The sequence below is a fragment of the Marmota marmota genome, unplaced genomic scaffold (genome assembly GCF_001458135.2).
Source record: "Marmota marmota marmota unplaced genomic scaffold, marMar, whole genome shotgun sequence".
In the NCBI taxonomy this organism is placed as follows: Eukaryota; Metazoa; Chordata; class Mammalia; order Rodentia; family Sciuridae; genus Marmota; species Marmota marmota.
In genome coordinates, this window is record NW_026000221.1 from 4,007,313 (window position 1) to 4,028,463 (window position 21,151).

General features: G+C 39.7%; 1 protein-coding gene across 2 annotated transcripts in view; it reads right to left on the reverse strand.

Annotated features, from left to right (window-relative positions):
• Positions 1–757: 757 nt before the first annotated feature.
• Positions 758–21,151, reverse strand: part of Spock1 (SPARC (osteonectin), cwcv and kazal like domains proteoglycan 1) — a 499,034-nt gene continuing 478,640 nt past the window's right edge. For both annotated transcript variants that reach the window (XM_048792071.1, XM_048792070.1), the window contains 5 exons: positions 19,140–19,256; positions 15,076–15,297; positions 10,877–10,939; positions 4,740–4,877; positions 758–4,239 (listed from right to left, as the gene is read on the reverse strand). In XM_048792071.1, coding sequence (XP_048648028.1) covers positions 4,049–4,239; positions 4,740–4,877; positions 10,877–10,939; positions 15,076–15,297; positions 19,140–19,256 — 731 coding nt within the window. In that variant the 3' untranslated portion in view covers positions 758–4,048. The remainder of the gene's footprint in view (positions 4,240–4,739; positions 4,878–10,876; positions 10,940–15,075; positions 15,298–19,139; positions 19,257–21,151) is intronic.

The following is a 21,151-nucleotide window of genomic DNA, read 5'->3' on the forward strand; positions in this document are numbered from 1 at the left end:
CAGAGGACTTTGGGGTATGTCTGCAAAGGCCTACAACTCTTGAATGGACCATTTACTACCTTGGAGACGTCCTTTTAGTTATTTTTCTCCCGATATTAGTTACTTTGTGAATATATGAAGCACTTTTCCTTGAACTGTCAATCTGTAAATTGTAAAATCTCATCCATGGGGTAAAGGAATGGAATTATTTATGTGATAATTTCTACCTCAGTTTATGATGAAATTACTCACTCAAGTTGTAATTAACTCATAGAAACACTTTCCCCAGTGAGGATAAAAGTGGAGAGGGAATAGTGGCTGTTCTAATCTGGATACTTAGGGATGGTTGACAAGCGTCTGGTGTGTAACTTTATGAATGGAGCAGAAGTTAGGGTCTTTGTAAAAAGGAGAAATGCCCCTCCCCCCAAGGAGTACAGGAGAATAACTGGCTGGAGAGGAAGGGAATAAGTAAAGTTGTAAATAGGATGTCAGTAGGGACATCTGGTGGATAAGGAATAAAGTTGGGGCCTGAGACAGGCAATGGCAGCTAACAGAGGGGCCATGTGGTATGGCTCTGAGCAGAGACAGCACATGCATGTGCCAGGGAGTGATGAGTAAGATCAGGAGGTGGACCACGAGCAGATCAATTCCCCATAATGGCAGTGTTGTGTGAGGACCTTGGTGGCAATTCCCTTTGGCTGCCCAGACTGTTCTATAGTAATTGCGTGGTGATGTGGTAAGTTCACATCCAAGCTAACACAATAAGAACACTCAGGTATTGCAGACAAAGTAAAATTTATTGAGACAGACAGAAATGCACCTACACAGGACTACAGTTAAGCATTTGCTCTTAACCAAAGAGTTGTGTTCACATTCCAGATAAGTCTACGTGGAAAAGCATTCAGAATATTAGTTTTTCTACATCACTATTTCATCTACAATAGGGACAACAAACTGACACTTTGGATTTGATGGGCTCTTGTTACAACGCTACACATTTAACAGGGACAGACATCAGTGACTTTGAGAAAAAGGTATAAAAAGACCAAAACCACCCACTGTAGAAAGGGCTCTTGGATGTTGCTGTGCAGTGTGGTCAAGATAAAGCGGAACTGAAACCAAATGTGCATGGCATCCTGGGAAGAGCAGAGGGGCAGACCTGGAGACACATGTGGTCACTTGTTGCTGGGGGGGGGGAGGGAAAGGGGCATAAAGGAGGAGAAAGCTGATAAAACCCCTCAAATCCAGTATTAAGGTATTCCCATGCCTAGAAAATATTTATAGAAACAAAAAGACATTACATGGCAGACAACTAACCATAGTGGAAGAAGATTCTGAGGCTCAAACTGGCTGCCACAGTAATGGAATTAAGTAAAGAACTATTTATAAAATAAGAATGAAACTATTCTCTCTACAGATTTTCCCAAAATGAGTGAGAATCCAACTCAACATCTGTCTCAAAAAGGGACTGGATTATCAATAATTTTATTTTATTTTTTTAAAATCAATCTCTTAGATATACTTGGTCACTGTAACTAAAGGACTCATTTGAAAAAAACGAAAATTTGACTTCTAAGGATTGGGTAACTCAAAATCTCAAAATCTAAAGAACTTGTGGAAAATACTAAAGATCACTAAAAAACCTAATGCCGACATGCTAAAGTAAGGCATGAAAAGCATTGTTAATGTTGCTTCATTGGTTTGGGGTCCAGTCTTAAGAGGGCTTTTTATTTAATATTTTAATGAATCAAAACATCTTCTTGGAATATCTGTGAAAATGGCATCTCATTACCTTCCTGGGAATTGCCTACAGAGCACTCTTCTCCATCATTAAGTTAATGCTAAGGATCTTTAAGTGTCATCTTAATTTGATACTTGTCATAAGATAATTAGGCAAATTAAAATCAGTGGTTCACTCTGATCACAGAGGTTTCTCTAAGTGAAATCAATTTGTCAATTTTAATTTGTTCTCTTGTGCATTTTTCCAAGCCTGAGGAAATAGTAACAATGGTTTTCTTTGATGGTCTAACCTGAGATTCTTTAATATGTCTTGATTTTTAATGTACTCTATTGTAATTTAGCGGCAATTAAACACCTGTCTTCTAAACTATGCTCTCAGAGTTTTGTCTGAGAAAAAAATATGGAAACAGAGGCGATGGAGTTGAGATCCCAGTGCAGAGCTTGCCTATGGTCTCTACTTGGGGAGAATATACACAGATCCTCAGGATCCTGGCTGTAATTTGTATCTTCCAAGCCAAAGGAGTTAGCAACACTAAGTATATCCATTTTCCAACGGAGACCAACTCAGAGGAGAATGCCACTTTGTCCAGTCTATCGCAAGGATTGGAAAATGCTAATTTTAGTAGGTTACTACATACCAAATAGTCAATTTGGGGTTGAGGGCTGGCCAGCCACACGGTGAGCATGATTTGGCCAAATATGCTTTTTGCGCCTGAGTTGATGTGGTTGTCTTGTGGCTTGGTTGAAGCTCATGTGAAAGACCAGAGAAATGTGGCCCTGGCTGGTTAGGGTAAGCGGGTCTGTAGAAAACCAATAGAGGAGCTTATGGAATGGGGCCATTGTGAAGACTACTCTTTGGTATTTGCGCAAGAAAAATCCTAAAGGATATACAGACGATGCCCCTACCAAATTTGGAACTAGACTCCAATCACGAGGAAGAAAAATGCAATGGTGAAAAGCTTTCATCAATAGTTATCCAGACATTTGTGGGGAGCGGGAGGGGGAGGACCAGCACTTAAAAACCTAGCTCTAGCATCCATGTGTTTCTATGAGATTTTTTTTTAGGACTCCATTTGGGACTCTTTGCAAAGGATGGAGAGTGAGAAAAAAATAATCTATACAACTTTTGTACCCTCATCACAATTCATGGATAGAAAGGCGGGAAAGCAAAATATTAAGAACCCTAATTGTTTTTCTTCTAAGGAATACCATGGTACTATCTTCTCAGAGAACAGGGTGTGTGTGTGCACGCCTTAGAAAAAGCCCTTGAGTAGGTAGGGAAGGGAAGGGAGATGCAACAGACAGCGCTGCTGCAGCCTGAGGGGGGCTTTGAGCTGAAATGATGAGGATGGCTTGTGAAGCTGCCCGAGCGGGAGTTGCATGGCTTCTGCAAGGAAAAGGATTCAGGCAAATGGAGGCTTATCCAAATCAAAGAGGCTTCCAGTAACTCTGCTAATGCATAGAGAAGAAACCTCCTCAGCCTGCAGGCTACAAGGGTTGACTGTTAGTGCAAAATAGGACTTTGATACAAATTTTTCTTATTCCAGAAATTGTGTTCCAGGTCTGGACAAGTTGACAAATTTGTTATTGTTTTTCAATGAATTTTTAATAGCTAACCAGACACTTTTTCTCAGAGGTGTGTGTTTGTGCAACGCACGTACATATGGTCTCCCCTGTACGTGCATATGTAAGCATATGCAGAAAGAATCATTCAGACACCAATTTTTAATAAAGAAGATGAGTTCCCCAAAGGGACTCTTTGACTGAATTAAGGCTGTTGTTTGTAGGCAGCCGGGTATAGTGATGTGGAAAAAAATCTTTTTAATAATAAACACCAGGGGTGGTGGGGCAGGAGGAAAAGGTACAGTGTGGTGTGTTTTCCACGACATCTACAGGACACAAGAAAAGCACTGAGACACCGTAAGGCTGGGAACCATGCTGTGATAACCACCAATGTGGGTAATCAAAAAGGGTCTTTGACGTTTCAGAGGGTGGGGGCTCCCTGCACTGCTGGAATTCCAATAAATCACATGCTTGTGGCAGAAATCTCACAGGAGGAAGGAGGCTCTAATTAAGCCAACCATTCTCTTGTCAAAAACATAAAAAATTAAAAAAAAAAGTAAAACCCAAAACAACACCTTTCTCCCACACAACTGTAGGCAAAATCAGAAAGCTCTGGGGACAAGCAGTTGACTTCCAAACCTTAGGTTGGGTACAGAGAGCAACAGTGGAGAAGACCTTGGTGCCTTGGCGTCTTAGATACAAATGCAGGAACAGGAAGTGTTTTGCAATATTGAGCAAAACGCATGTCCTCTTCCTCATGGGGGCACTACCATATGTACCCAACCTCGTCTTCTTTGTCGTCATCCTCATCCTCATCGTCCTCTGTCACAGCTCGGGTGTGCACCCTCAGCTTCCCCCCTTTGTCCTTTGGTCCCAGCTCCCGTTCATCCTCTAGGTCATCCAGCAAGACCACGGAGCCACCACTGCCAAAGTCCCCGGAGGTTTCCTGCTCCTCTTCTAACACGGGGGAAAAAAAATGGTTTCAGGTTGGTTTCTGCTTATATCTCATGTCCCACATTGGGAGGTTCCTTCTGCCTGAGACTTAAATGGTAGGGTACAATGCATGGAAATTACTTCTGATGATGTAAATCTCATCACCACCCAGGGAGGGTGAGTCTCTCCAGCATGGACCATAAGCTGTTTGGATATGAGCCCTCAGATTCTTGAGTTGATTCTACATTCTTAGGAGATTTACAATCCTAAGTGAGAAGTGACCACAGCCTATTGCTCTGTGCCAGTGACAGTTCCCTGTCAAAAACTGTTGTCTAACCCACAGGTCCTACCCCTTGCAAAATTAGCAAGGGGTGAGCTCCTTCGACTTTCGGGTTCATGTGTATCTATCGTAAACTTGCTGAAGACCAGAGCTAACTCTTGAAATTCTTCTGTGATCCTTCCATGTCCAGGACCCACAGGTCACCCAGGGTCACTGTGGAGTTCATGCAGAAGGTCCTACTCACCACAGCTCACAGCACCCTGTTTCCTGGAGCCAGCCAGCTCATTCCCGTATTTATCCACACACCAGCACTGCCCTGTGCTGCCGTGGCACTGGGTGGCTTTGTAATAGCCGTCCTCGTTGCACCTTGGTATGAATGCCCCTAGGGGAACAGGAAATCCAACTTTAATCAGAGAAGCACAGACACATTTAGGTTTAATCCCATCCAAGACAGAGAAGAGAATTCACACATCAGGACAAATATTTGCTGCAGGGCTGGCAGGAGAGAATGTGGCTGCTTGGTGATTAGTCAAGATTATAGGCACCATGGCCTTTAAGAGCCCAAATGAATTGAAATCAGTTTTCCAAAAGGCTTGATAATAGCTGTCAGGTATTGAATGCTTACATGTATTCTGGGCACTAAGACATGCACATATACAAATGTGTATACACACACAATCTCCATGAGTCTAAGGCATATGTATCCTTGCTACCTTTTAGTAAATAGGAAACTGAAATATGGGAAAATTAAGTAATCTGCCTCAGGCACCCTCTAGTAAATATCAAATCCAGATTTATGTCAGTCATTCTGAATCTAAAGCAATGCTTCTTCAACTTCTATAATGAAGAACGTGCTTGTTTTAACTTCCAATCTATTGTGGACCAATCCTTGGTCCAACCACATATGATGACACTGCTATTAAAGTTTCTAAGTGTATCAATTTCTGTGCTTACTTCTGAGCGGTAATGTGTTCTGTAAATTACCACCAATCCACAGAGCACATAGTTGCCAGCCGTTCACCTTCCCTGCCATCCTGCCTATAAAAAGGCAATGATAGCTAAGAGCTTTCCTTGCATTATTTCATAGAGTCATCCCAGTATCACCAAAGGTGTCGGTGCTGTGTCTACCTCCCTGTTTACATATGGAAGAAATGATAAACTACTTGCCCAAGGTTAGTCAGGATTCCTTCTTTCATGAATTCTTACATTTCCCTTTAAGTGGGTACTACTGTTAATTGCTTTTATTAATACTTGAGAAAAATCATGGTTTTTATCTTTATATACTATTAATGAAATGAATACTGGAAAACATTTAGAATGCTCCTTTCTGTGGGTTTAATTTGTGGATTCTTTTATAAACATGTTATTATTAAAAGCCTTTTTTGTAAAACGGAAAAAAAACCCCTCCTAATTTATTTATAAAATGATTTGGATAATTTTCTATATGCTGGACATTTTATATAAAATGAGAGTGATATCTTCCTTGAGGATTTTTCCATAAAAATATTCTGGGCCTGTTGTTGCCTATTTCAGCAGGTGAGAGCAGCATTTTTATTCATTTCATGGTTTTGACTTATTGCTGTCCTCTCATTTTTGTGACCAAAAGTTGGTAACTGATAGTATCCATTCCATCTAGGTTTTCATGATTGTTTTAAATTGTTTATTTTAGCACTAGTTATCAAACTTTGGCCCCAGGACTAGCAACAGAATCTGGTAATCCCTTAGAAATACAAATGCTGGGGCCCCACGCTCAAAGCACTGAGCCAAAAACTTGAGAGGGTGGGGCCCAGCAATCTCTGCTTTGAAATACCCTCCAAGCTGTTTGAGAGCCACAAATCCAGAGTTCCTCCCATTTGTATCACTCAAATATTTGAGCTTTTTCACCTCATTGTCCCAGATTTCTCCATTTCATTAGTTTGTTCAAAGAAACCACTTCTGATTTGCTGTTGTGTTATTTATTATCTCATAGTTTTATGCTTTAATCTTAATCATTTCAGTTTACTGTATTGTCTTATAGCTTGTTAATTTTATTTTGATCTTCATTTTCCACAAATGCACCAGAAGGTAAGTAGATTCCTCTAAGCTTCACCTTAGCTGTTTCCGATAGGTTTTGGTACACACAGTGCTTTTGAGTTTCATTTTACTTCTATTATTTATCTGAAATTTGTTGACTTTGTGGTATAGTCCATGGAAGGACATTTCATGTATATTTGGAAGACTGTATACTTTACGCCTATCTGCAGGGATACATATATAAATGTGAATGATAATTTGCTGTTCAGTTCTTCTCTATCCTTTTTTTGTCTAGTTGAACTGTAATTTTCCAAGGCTCTAAGTATGATTATGGAAATGACAGTTCTTCTTTGCAATTCTATGACAATTTGTTTTAAAGTTGTGATTACATCATCAGTTTGATGGTATAATAGGGCAAAAGGAACATTTTGACAAGATAATACTCTTTGCTTTTTAGAATGCAAAGTATTTGATTTTGTCAGATATGAACACTTATAAAAAGGAATATTTTCTATCTTTAAACTTCAGCTTCCATGGAATTGTTTTAAGTCTAACTTTCTTTTAAAATACCAATCAATAGTTTTGGTCTCATAATAAATGAGATTGGCCCATTTACATTTATTGTGATGATGGATGGCTTACTCTTATGTTTCCCATTTCCTGCCTTCTGTGGAAATCATCCAGTTTAATTTTCTCCATGTTTTCTATGCATTTAAAAACTATTTTAATATTTTTGTGGTTACTTTTAAGTTTTCCAGAGAAGCAGTTTTCCCTAGCAATATCTAAAGTTAATTTATACTTTCTTACTGAAGAAACAAACAAAAATCCCACACATATTTATACCATGTTTGTTCATAATAATCTGAAATTTTAATTATGGCTTGCTATTTCTGCAGGGGTGGGGATACTAGTGGTTAAACTCAGTGGCACTCAGACTGAGCCTCATCCCTATTTTGTATTTTATTTAGAGACCAGGTCTCACTGAATTGCTTAGCGCCTTGCTTTTGCTGAGGCTGGCTTTGAACTCATGTTCCTCCTGCCTCAGCCTCCCAAGCCGCTGGGATTACAGGTGTGCACCACCACAGCCAGCAGTTTGCTATATTTTTGTAGACTATTTTTATTTAGAGTGAGCAGCATGTCATTTCTTTTTTTCTTTTTTTTTTTTGTAGTTGAATTTGTAATTCTGGGATAATTTGCCTGGTGGAGTGGATCCCTTATTGATATTTTAGTAAGTCTATGATTGTTAAGCCTATTGACTCTCGGTTTGAGAATCACTCTGTCATCACACTTGAATGATCATTGGGATAAGTTTAAAATTGTAGGTTCAAAGTTCTTTCCCTTTAGCACTTAGGGAATACAATTTTCTTTAAATTAGCTTTGCCACTAACAAGTTTGATGTCCACTGACAGTCATTGTGATTGTTTTGCAGTTATTGTTTTCCTAACAAGATATCTGAGTGTGCTTCGTGACTGTGTGCTCATCTTCTGTGGGAGGATTCTTAGTGTTACCTTCTCCTCAGCCTCATGAGCACAAGCCCCTGCTTTTGTGGCTTTCTACTCCCTAATCTTATTTCTGTGTCTTTTAGAGGGACTGTGTTTTCAAATCTACTTTCTATTTCATGGAATGATCCCAGAAAGAGAGTGTGGCATTTCAATAAATTGGAACCAGAATTTAAGCATTTTACTCACCAGGCTATTCCAAGATGACCAGGGTCTCAGAGATCAAATGAGATCCTGGAGAGGAAGGTACCCTGGGGACCCTCAACACCATAATAAGCACTAAGGAAAGGATGCTGATGCCCCAGTTCGAGGCTCTTAGGTGCACATCCCAGTGTGCATTATCCCTAGTTTTCAGGGAATGGTAGAGGAAATAGAGATAGTACATGCTGTCAATAGTCCCCAAAACCAAGGGGAAGAGAAATTTGTGAACAGATTCTCAAAGATTGCAAAGAAAGAGAACAAGCAGAGAGTAGGGAAATGTTGATCCTCCCCCTGGAGCTATAGTTAGAAAACAACAGCACTCAATCGACCTAAAACAAATAAATAAAAATTGGGCCGAGCCCCTGGGTTGGTAAGAAGCAGGTGCTGCACTAAATCTATAATTTAGCAAGATTACTGCTTTTTCTAAGTAGGGAGTAATTATAACTGATTATAATTTGTTGCTTGAATATCCCTGAATATGGTTATTATATTAGTATGGTTATTATATTAGATTTCCCCATGCATAAAATAATTGGTAAGCAAATAAATGGCTTTTTTTTTTAGCCAGTATGAACTCTGTATATACAAGATGTGAGAAGACAATGTATCTTTCTCCTGGTAGGAGAAAGGCATTTTATTCACCTGTGCTAGGGTAAATGGAAAAATGAGACATCTCAGATGACAGACCTTATAATTTTCTCATTAATTATTAACTAATGAGGCAATAACAAGATATTCATATCCCATGGAAACTTTTTAATAAATATATATATAAACACACACACACAAACTAATTGCATAATGTCATGTAGATCTTAGGTACGTCTTAGGTACTGAAATCCAAAACCTTATCTCATGTGGAGGAACAAGATCAGCCAGCCTAAGGAGACCCTCAGAGTTATACAAAAGTAGATACAAGAGGAAGTGAGGGGAAAGGGAAAAATAATACAAGGGGGACAAATGAATGTCAGTAGAGGGGGCAGAGAGAGAAGAGGCGAGGCGAGGGAGGGAAGGGGAGGGGGGATAGTAGAGGATAGGAAAGGCAGCAGAACACAACAGACACTAGTATGGCAATATGTAAATCAATGGATGTGTAACTGATGTGATTCTGCAATCTGTATTTGGGGTAAAAATGGGAGCTCATAACCCACTTGAATCAAAGTGTGAAATATGATATATCAAGAATTATGTAATGTTTTGAACAGCCAACAATAAAAAATTAAAAAAAAATCATATTAATGATGGTGGAATGAGTTATACATCATTACCCTAAGTACATGTATGAAGACACGAATGGTGTGAAAATACTTTGTGTACAGTGACTTGAAAAATTGTGCTCCATAGGTGTAATATGAAATGAATTGCATTCTGCCATCATGTATAACAAATTAGAATAAATAAATAATTTAAAACATTAAATATAAAAAAAAAATAAATAATAAAAAAAAAAAGATCAGCCAGCCTAAGTCCCTGCACTGGAAAACAGATGCAGGAGGAATTCAACCACTTTGTCTTCAGGCCAGAGTGATGTCTTTTTCACACAGGCGAAGAACCTAGACTCCAAGTTAAAAATCAAGACATCTTTAGAGACTTTTCTGAGTTGAGTGGGGTGTTATCAGAAGTCAAAGGTATGAAGCAAACCAGGGAAGTAATTTTCAAATGTAGAAGGAAGAGAGAATATTTACTTTGATGTGATCAAGAAATCGAGAAATCTCCAGAATCCATAGCCTGCTACATTTTACAGTCTGCAAGAAAATTTGCCCGTTTCCTTCAAATAACTAGATAGACTTCTGAAACGGCAGGCTGCTTAGGGAGCGCACCTGCCTCTGCATGCTTAACAAGGAGAATTCTGGATTATTGTGTTGCAGCTGTCAGCTCTTTTTAAAAAGCAAAGAAGCAAAGCAAAGTAGGCTCCTTTTTTCAGAAAATGAGATTTGCCAATGTCTCGGTGACAGCCTCTTCTGAATGCCACCATTCCCCCAAGTGGTGGAGCCGGGGAGGCTCAAACAGGCCACTGTGTCACAGACTTGCATATTAGGGAAACAGGCACAACTCCCTTGCCTATGCCTTAACACTGGAGGTGAAATGAGCAATTTATAAACAGCCTGAGCACTTTCCTCCAGGGATTGGGTGAAAGCAGAAATAGGGAAAATTGCAGACACCCTTCAGCCCTCCCTGATAAGCTCTGAAGGGGGTACGGCTTGTCTTCCTCCTTGAATGGACAGCTTGCTTTGGAGACTAGAAGACATGCTCTCATTTATAGGCCTCATACGTTTAGAGCTGAAAAGAATATTTGAGAACTCCATTTGATGCCCCTACCTGAAAGAAGAGAAAGCCAAGATTTGCTGGAGCCCAATATCAGGCAGGACCTAGCAGGAGAGATGGTACTGGCTTTCCAGCTTGACTGAGCTGCCCATTAGACCCAGCCTGACCTCTGGTTCCTCCCGCTGGTGGAGCATGCAGCAGTACTCAGCCAGCCAGTCCCATTTATGGCCAGCTGTCTGCGGCATACTACCAGCTGCCTGTGAGAGCTTGGCCTGGGCCAAAACGAAGCATTTCCTTCATGAGACACTGGCCCTAATTGAATAACCATTGCAGGGCTGAACGTTACAAGGGACATGGATGGTTTAATTAGTTGTTTAAACGGGTGGCAAGAAATTGTACTTACCCAACAGGCTTTTCCCCTTGCTCAGCTTCTGAATTCTGTTCATTTCATTCTGGCAAGGGAGACCTAAAAAATAATTTATGGAAGTCAGTTTCCAGATGGTATAGATATAATCTCTAATGATTGACTTCACTCTGGATGTGAAATGCAGACGATGACACACCTGGGAGTAGAACTGCTCCATATGCTGCTATTATGCAACAAAACAAATTCAGGCCATTAGAGTTACTAATTAAAAAAGAAACCATATCACGAGGTACTTAAAATAGTATTTAGGGGCTACTTGCATTGTAACAAGAATTTTTCTTCCTTCTAGCAACTCAAGCAAATGCCTAGTGTCTAATAGGTGATTTGCAAATCGACTTTTTCCCTTTATATCAAGAAGGAAGATTTCAGCAAAGGCTCCTGTGAGCTGAAAACTGGGACTAAGGCTTATTAGTGGGTAAGTGTTCTGAAACCCCAGACCAAATAAGCAGAGGTGACAGATATGTGATCTACCCCACGTCGTGCTACTAGAGGAAGAGGACTAAAACTACCCCCAGGACAAGGATGAAAATACAGAAGAGATCTAGAGAGGCAATGCCCATCACAGTTAAGAGCCTTTAAATTTAGGATCTGCCCCTCTGAGTACTCTGGCCAGCCTCTCTACCTCTGTCAGCTACTAAGTCCTTAGTTATAAAATGCATGTTGTATGAGCCCCCATAAAACCATCAAGTTTCCAGAAAAGGACAGGTATAGTGGGGGGCCATGTGGCTCAGTGGGGTGTTATGGAAGTATGTGGCACCCTCTCCTCCCTAGAGAACTGATTTCCTTTCTAAACATAGTGATGCAACCTCCTTAAATCTCTAGAATTTGACTCTGACTTTCTTTGGCAGGTCTTGCATCTCTGGGAGGTTCTGCTATTTGCTCATGATCCTCTGAGCCACTGTTATAGTTCCCTGGACTCCTATTGACTCTTTCTACAAGTCCCACACATATGAAGGATCTAAGTGCCTATTTCTATCTCTTACTTTGTGAATTTCACAATACTATCTGGTCTTCCTGTGAGAGAAACAGGTTATAATATGACTTCTGGTTTTAGGATGCTTTCAGAGTAAAGAAGAAAGATCCAAAGTGAAGACAACAAATACGAGTAGAACCAAATTCCATCTGTGATTATGAAAGGTAGCATTTATTACAACAAATAACTACCATTTTGCTGAACTGTTAGAAATGTGCCAGGCAGTGTTCTAGAACCTTACAGGTCTTCATTGCATCTTCACAACCACCCTACAAGCTAGGTACCTATATTATTCCTCTTTTGCAAATGGAAATTCTCCTCTTTATAACTGTTTAGAAAGATGAGAAGAAACTGTGGGTGTTTGGAATGCTGCTCCTGAAAATGAGGAACATCAAAATCATTCATGAACACCGTGTCAGACAATTTACTATGAAGCAAGTTTCCAATTTCTTTCAAATTGTCCTATAGCAATTTTTAAGACTCTTAAGGAAAAAATTAATCTGACAAAATCTACTCAAAAATAGAGGGGGGGGGGAGGAGATAAGACTCCAAAGGGAAACATGTTCACCATAGATTCCTCTAAGAAAGCAAGGATTTTAATGAAAACTAAACTGTGTAAAGCAAGATTTCAATGCACAGATGTATAGGCTAAAGGATAAAAATGACAAGGAAGAGAATTAGGCCATTAAAGAAATGAAGGCCACCTCCAAAGCAACAAAATTTATAAGAAACATCCATGTCATCAATGTTCTTGAGGAAGGATGAATCAGACAAAACAAAGACAGTTTTCAAGGATAAAGTTAAGTTCCCTGAAAACTAGAATTAAAAAAAAACAAAAAAAACTCAATTCAGTTCAAAGGAGCATAACACGTCTCGGGGAAAAAGTGACAGTGACACAGAACATGCTTTAGTTTTTCTCTAAGAAATGAATGTGTTTGAAAAGTAGAGAAAGATTGCCTTTAGTTTTCAGGAGAAACGTGGCTAGTACTTAACAGCAATTTGTACATACTAGCTGATGTCATTAGAAAACAAAGAAATGAAGTATTAAAAAGTATAAGAAATTATTGGCAGACGATGGCATCCCATACCTAAAGAATCCAAGCAAACCAACCAGAATATCTTTATGAACACAATGAGAAGGTATAAAGATGGTTAGACATGAAATTGGTATTGATACAACCACTAGTGAGAAAGTTCAATGGAAAAAAAAGTAGATTTCACTTATGATAACAGTAAAAACAAGAGAAATATAATGGAGAGAACAAAGCTTAAAAATGTAACTCCAGTGGCTGAGGATAAATCCTTTTCTAAGATAAAAAGAGTGAGTATTATATAGCTAACAGGAACTTTTGTTTTAATTGGACAAATGGCTTCAAAAGTTCACAGAGGAAGAGAAATATATGAAGAGTCAAGAAAATTTTGGAAAAAATAAATTAATGCCATGAGAGAATTGGCCTACCCAATATTAGGACTTATTGTAAAACAACTGTGATGTAATAGTGTAGAACTGATTTATGATTAGTTAGGACAGATTATTCAGGAAGATCTATGTCTTATAGGTACCATTTCAAATTGCCGGGAGAAAGATTAGTCAATAAATGACACATAAGGACATCTGGATAACTATCTCTAGGGTTGGGGTGGGACTGAGTCCTTACTTGATTTTTAGATACTTGCACAATCTAGAGTGATACAAGATTTAAATAAGCAATAAAAACTAAAGGTATTGAAGAAAGCATAAGAGGACTTGTTTACTACCTTAAAAATTACAAAGACCTTTCTAAGGCTAATGTAAGATTTATGATTTCAAAAAAAGCAAAATAAAAAAAATGGAGACATTCAACTGCTTTAATTTCTCTCTAGAAAAAAAAAATCTATGGTCAAAGGTGGGGAAAAATATTTGCAATATGACTAAAATACAGTTCTAATTTCCTTAATATATTGTTTCCTATTAAAACACAAAAGTCTGATAAAGTGTATAATGAACATAAACATTTATAAACATTTCAAAAATAAAGGAAATCTAAGCATGCCACAAAGATGCTCAACCTAACTCATGATAATAGAAATGAAATAAATCCTATTTGGAGAGAATATTTCTTTCCATTGGGCAATGATCACAGTTTGGTTATTCCATGGAGAAATAGGTATTCTTAGGTAGTTTGAGTAAGAGTAAAAACTAGTGTAACACTTTAAGGGAAAATTCAAAATAATGCCCAAATTAAAGATGTGTATACTTTTCTCTGGTAATTCTGGTTCTAGGAATGCATCTTAATCCTATAAATGTGTACACAGGAAATCATTCAGTGAAAATCCACTGAATGCCCTTTTGTAGTGCCCACAGTTTTACTATGTGTATATGTTGTCTATGGATATATGAATAAAATATATATACATAATTTAAATACTATTAGTAGCCATCCTTTTTTTCCCAGGGGTGGGGTTGGCCATCCCTGCCTGTAATAGATTGTCCTGGATACCTCACTCATGCTGAACCAGATTTTCCTGGGGCTTGGGATTAGAATTCCAAAGCAAACCAAGCTGTGCTGGCTCCTTAAACCCCAAGGAAATTGAGACAGATGTAAGTAAAGGGAGGCCCCAGAGCCTCCTAGGAAGTCAAGACATCTGCAACAGGATTCCTGCAAGTTCCTGTCTGAGTGTGGATTACATGAGATATAGATATATTCTTCAAATCTTGTCTTTTTCTTTCAATAGCTGCAATTTATTTATAACTAAAATGTCCTTGTCTAAGACACTCAAGTATAATACTTGCAAGTAACTTTCACTTAAGGGAACATGGAGAATTCACGTCACAATGGGGATTATAATACCCTTACATTTGCACAGTATTTTTCAACACAGAGAATCTCTTAATGACCTTGGGGATTATGCAGTGAAGGTTTATACACATCCATTTTACAGGTAAAAATATTGAGATACAATAGGGTTGGAGACTTTCCCAAAGAAAGAAATAACTCAAATAAGAGACTTCTTGATTATACTCTTAGTTTTTTAATGTACCGTGTTATAAATAAGGAGAAATGAGCCATTGGGATGGCCTTTAAATGGTATGAGCTCTGCAATCTCCAGCTGTGTCTTTCTGTGCACTGGTCCCTGTTTGCCTGCTTGCTATGTAATGAGGTCTTCCTTTGCACTCACTTGGCTGCCCTGGACTCTGAAGCCCACCTCCCTCTGGCCTTACCTCCAGGCTTCTGGAAGCAGTAGCACCACTCGTTGTTAGACAGCTTGCCATCCTTGAAGGAGTCACAAGAGTTGAAGAGTGGCTTGATACAGGGCTCGTACTTATCCAGGTAGATGGCATTGATCTCTGAGTGGTCAAGCAGCAGGTCATAGTTCATGTCCAACTTATTGAACATCCAGCCCAGGGAGTCTTTGCAGATGGGCAGGATGCTGGTGTCAAATCCTGCAAGAAAAAGGTTCATCTCAGCTACCACCCAGCCTGGCCTTTCCCACCCTGCCACTCCTCAGATTTCTGCCCCCAGGAGAGACAAGGGCTGGGCTCCACCTCCTCCTGGACTCAGGCTGGTTTCTTGCCCAGATATAGTCTCCTTAGTCTGATGGAATATTTTCTTCTTGTTGTGGGTTTCTTAAATGAAACTTATTAAAATGTGCTAAAACAGAAGTCAGTGTTTGAGGAAAATATGTGCTAAAGAAAACAAATCCCCAATTCTAATTTATCTGTGATGTAAATATGGGTTTTCATTTACTAGACCTGCTTAAAACAGGGTATGCCTGAAACGAAGGATACAAACGTACTGAAAACTACACTTCTCTATTTAGAAAAAAAAAGAAAAAAAAAACACAAAATATTGTGAAAAGGATAACAGTGAAATGAAGCTATGTAGTATAATCCAGAAGCACTGATTATATCCCAGAGGGCTGTTAAATCCAAACAGTCTGAACATTAATGGCAAAACAAGCCAGGTACTGCCTTCGTCCCCATTCTTCTTTTCTGCAATCCCCTAAAGAGATGCATGAGATGGAATCCAAACCAACTCAGACAATAATTTCTTTCTTATTTCCCCAGGGGAGGGGAAGTAGTTTTCTTAAAGAATTATTTGTTTCCACAATGGAAACTGTATGCACTTGAATAACAATACTTAGCTCAACACTTGGGACATTGAGACCACTGTAGACAAACCCCCGAGAAGACATGCCCCAAATCTAAATCTCATCTTTCTTTCAGAGTCAAAGGCATGATACAATCTCAGGTTATTTTATAAACTGGATTTCTAGGACTGGTTTCATTTTCCTGGAATACTGTGATAAAAGTTAACTTTTGTATTGCTATATACAAAGCTCTCCTTTAAGCATTTTAGACTTAATTATCTCAATCCTTGTAGCAGTCCTATGAAATGGTACCACATGGTCTCTATGGATGAAAAAAATAAGGTTCAAGGTTTGAGTTACTTGTACAAGATCATGTAATTGTAGAGCTGGAATTCAAACCCAGGTGGCCCAATCCAGAGTCTGTGTCCTCAGTGACTCCTCTCCCAGGGTTACCTTGGTATTCCTACCCTCAGGACATCCACTTGGCTCAGGATGCCATATTTGGGGATAGCTCAAGAAAGAGGGTGATACAGTGACTATAATGAAGGGTCCTAATGGGTTCAGTTGCCTACTCCAGCGGTCGCTACCGACAGCCTGGTCATCATGTTCTCTATGTACCTTCAGGAGCCCCTGCTCAGGCAGTAGGATATGAGATGCAGGAGAGTGTGCCCAACCTTATAAAAGCTGTAACTGGAAAGAAGTCTTCACTGTCCAGAAGTCAATAAAATGAGTTTAACACCTCCCCTCTGAGCTTTCAGAGAGCCCAGTGCTGCCCCTCATCATCCACATTTGTTCATCAGATTTTTAAATACCCCAAGGGCAAAGAATGTCTTAACCCATTCCTTCCGTAGAGTCACCATGACAGTCACATGGTCAGTGTCATTAAAACAAGCCAGGGCCTGTCTCAGTCACCACCATCCCCTTTCATTATTATGATTATTGCTGAGAGAAGTTTTCTAGCTACTTTTAAGTTTACCTTTTCCAACATAAAATATTTGCAATTTAAAATCCATTAATTTTGATATGTCAGAATATATCTTTAAAAATCCCCCCTTTCTAGAATGGAAGACATAATGTATCCCCTTCTCTGATTGAACATGATGACTGTCAAGAGTCTCTATGCTGATGAGGACCCTAAGGCTGCTACAGGACGACCAACACTGACAACACCTGGCTCTATACTTTTATAGGCGATATTTTACATTATCTGAATCAATTGTATAGGATATTGACATTTTATACGTAGAAAAGAGGGGTTTACTGCTGATGGGTCATCAAAAAGATGTGCCAAGCTAGTTAGCTAATAATCAAAAGGTTGAGCCCACTCTGCACTCATTCAAAACTTCTAGAAAGAGGCACCTGTATGTGGCATCTGTGGCTACCAGGGGCAGAGGATCTAGCTGGCCTCAAGTGCACAGGGCCCAGCACAATTCCAAAGCTCCCCCTTCAATGCTCCTGGATTAATAAAAATGTTGCTCCCTCTCTGGACTTCAGGGCTAACCATGCATCCTTCCTCTATATTCCCTCCACACCAATTGCTTCAGGACATCAAACCTAAAGCCTCTTTGGGGACTTAATTTGCTCTTGGCCAAACAAGTCTTTTGCAGGATCCTAGCTGTCTATGGAAGGAGTCTCCTGGGACTGCAGGCTGTAAGGAGCAGCTCTCTTCACATCAATCTGCTCTCTGTTGAAAGGTTGTTCAGAAAGCCCAAGGGCCAGGCTGCTCCTAGAGGACTCAGGGAAAAAGTTTCCCTAGATCATCTGAGAATTAATTGCCTACAAACTCCCAAAGAACCTCTGCAGGAATGCAAAATAAATTATCTCGCCTCACCCTTCCTATAGATACAACCATCCAATAAACAGCCTTCCCATCTAGATCCTGGGAAACAAATGCTACCTTGCCCTTAGGATAAAAGATTAAAACTATTAAAATAATTATCCCCTAGATATATATTCTTCATGGTATTTCTAGAAGGTTATGAGCAGCAAAGAACAATCAAAGATTAAGGTGGGTTTGTTGTTGTTGTTGTTGTTGTTATTATTATGTCTGAGATGGGTCTTGCTGTGTTGCCCAGACTGGATCCTAATAGTGGGCAATATAAGTTCTTACCTTCTGCATTGAACCAGGAGCATTATTTTTGAAAAATCCATCCAAACAAGTGGAGGATCAGGGATGGGATAAAATGCTTTGTTTTAAACAACATGTTTTTATATTTTGACCAAGTAATATCTAAGTGGCTATACAGAATAGGTTGTGGCAGAACTACATGCATCTGAACAATTGTGTTGCTCAGCAATATATTCTGTGCCAGTTGACCACAGTGTGGAGAAGCCTATCTCTAACCACCATTGAGTTAAATGCATGGAGGGACTCCATTGAAGTGCAAATACTGGTGGCCCAGGAGCCTCTCTTCTGGCTGATGACAAGGCAGAATGTGGCTTCTGCCCATTCAGCAGCCGGGGCCAATGGTGGCTCCTTGAGGAAACTACAGGGTGATGCGGGGTAGGGCCCACTTGTCTGGGAGTTTGAAGAGATAACAAAATGCAGTCTGACCAATTCTGACCAATGTATACAGAGACATTAGCAAAGATACTTGCAACAATGTTGGTTATATTAGCTAAACCTTACCAACAACCTAAACTCCCCAAAATAAAGGTCCACATAAATATATTGTTATATCTAAAAATTAGAATTCTATGTAGCTATTGCAAAGAATACTTCTCAACAATATGACTGAAAAGTCATATTTCTAAATAAAAGGTCATAAGACAATCTGTAAAGTTTGACCCAAACTTTGTAATCAGTCATACACATAAACACATGTACTTTCATACAGGACAAGGAAAAGCCCTCCAAGTTTATACTGCAGCATGCTCATAGTTATTAAAATGGTGGGAGTATATATTTTTTCCTTTTCTTTTTGTATACCAAATGTGTTTTCCAAAATGTCTATAGTAAACACAATATTTTAAATTAGCCTTTTCAAAACACAAACTGTTTTTTGAGTCCAAAGCATTGCTTCCTTCTCCACATTTTAATATTTCTAAATTTGGGACATATTTTAAAATCAACATGTACATTTAATGTAGGGTTTCTTTAACCCCAAAATGCTATTGTTAAATCAATAATGTCTAATAACTGAAGAAATGTGATACTTGCAGTGAGATAAATTAGCAAAAGTAGAGTGGTCTTACTGCCTTGGGCTGTGTCGGAGCTGGTGGGCTTGATGACCCTGTTTGCATCCTCATGCAGAGCTCCAAACCAGTCTTTCAGCCGGGAGGCAAGATTCCTCAGTTCCTTGTCCGTGCAGGCTGGAAAAAAACAAATAGAACAAACAGTGAGTCCTGCGTTTTCTGCCCTCAGTGTGCGAGGCTATTGGGAAAGTCACATTCAAAGCAAACCTCAATCACAATGTAGATCCCAACTTTGCTCTGAAAGTACTCCAAAGGATGCTGCCATCACAAGTAGAGTAAAACAAAGAAGAGCCTAAATTCCCAGGACAGTCAGCATTGTTCAGACATAAATTTGGATAGCCTACATGTTGGTAAAGCAAGCTGCACAAGCCTCTCATTTGTGTGTGCAGCATCCTCAGAAGACCAACACTGATCCTTTTTGCTAACCACATACAACTTGCTATTGCACATTTGCCAGAGCAAATTACATTTTCCACTATACTCATGCCAAGAGATTAACACCCAGCAATAGCTAATGCTCTTAGGGAGAGGCTGCTTAGGACACCAAAAGATTCCAGTAATAGCAGATTCTCCAGTTTGTTTTAGCTCAAGAGTTCAATTTGAGTTTGGGACTTATTTTTCTAGGCTTCCTATGGACTCATTCTTACTTTCCATTATTGACAGATGGATGCCTTCTCCATGGAAGAGTCTTTTATGTCTCAGCCCATCTATAACTATCTGGCTCGTTTGGGGGGATATGAGTTGGGGCAGATGGATACTCCTGAGGAAAGAAAATACAGATGGATGGATGCACAGGCAGGTGAGCAGATGAGTACAGCTATTTGAAGTTGTCTTAGAAGTCTGGAATAAGACTTGATAGGAGAAACCCTAAAGCAGAGAAAAGGATGCAGACAGGAGCTGACTTTGCCTATTTTCCTGACTCTGCCTCAGGGAATGCTTTAATTTTGAGTTTGAGAATCCTGGCAAAGGATCCAGGCAGTGGGCCGTTACCAAGAGACAGAAAAACCAGCAATGCACTTTGTGGCTTTTAGCAATTGGGGAGAGAAATTAGAAACCCACATAGCCAAAATCCCAATGAATAAGGGATGTGGGGAGGAACCCCATAACTGTCACTTTTCCCAAATTCTAAAGCTCCACCAGCAAGCAGCTAAGCAGTCAAAAGCTCAGTGTTGCACAGTGAGCCAAGTTCTGAGTGTCTCCTGATGCTAAAGGCTCAGAAGCCACCACACATCTAGACTCATCCTCACCTGGGTACCTAACCAGCCTCCAAACAGCACAGACCCTGACTGAATTGAGGTGCCCAGCTCCCATCTGCCTTGCAAAGGCCAGGTGACTCTTCACCAGAAGAAAACACCACCATACAGAGCCTCTCCTCATGTCTGTTTTCCATATCTGCTTTACAGTCCAGCTCATCTTTCCTCACCCTGGAGCCTGGTAGAAAAGCCAGTTTCCCAGACCTCCAGCAGAAAAGATGTCTCCTCATCCACCAGTGACTAGGCCCAGACTGGCTTTATGCAACCTAAAAGCTACTTTCATTCCAGCTAATATCCAGACTTCAAACTCTGCAAAGTACTACCTGGATGTGTGTTCAGTGCTTATACCCAAGTTGCTAATTACCTCAAGACACTTCCTTGCTTTTACCAACGAGGACATGACCATATTTTAAAACAGCCACCAAGAAATGTCTTCACAACCGCATAAAAGGATGTGGGCTCTGTGGTCAATCTCACATTTGAAATTGGAAAATTCATAGCATCTATGTTTTCTCTCGCTATGCACACCATCTATTCCAAATGTTCTCTGAGCAGAGAAAATTGCCAAGTCAACTTGCAAAGGAAATCACACACTGCAAGATAAATTACTCAGTTGTGTTTAACTAAACCCTGACAGATGTGCAGGTAATCTGTATCTTTACAAGACTCCTGGATTTCCCATAGGCTTCCCAAAGTACACAGGCTGTGGATGGTTGATGGAATCAGGCACCGGACTCTTCAGAGAGTGAATCTTGTCAC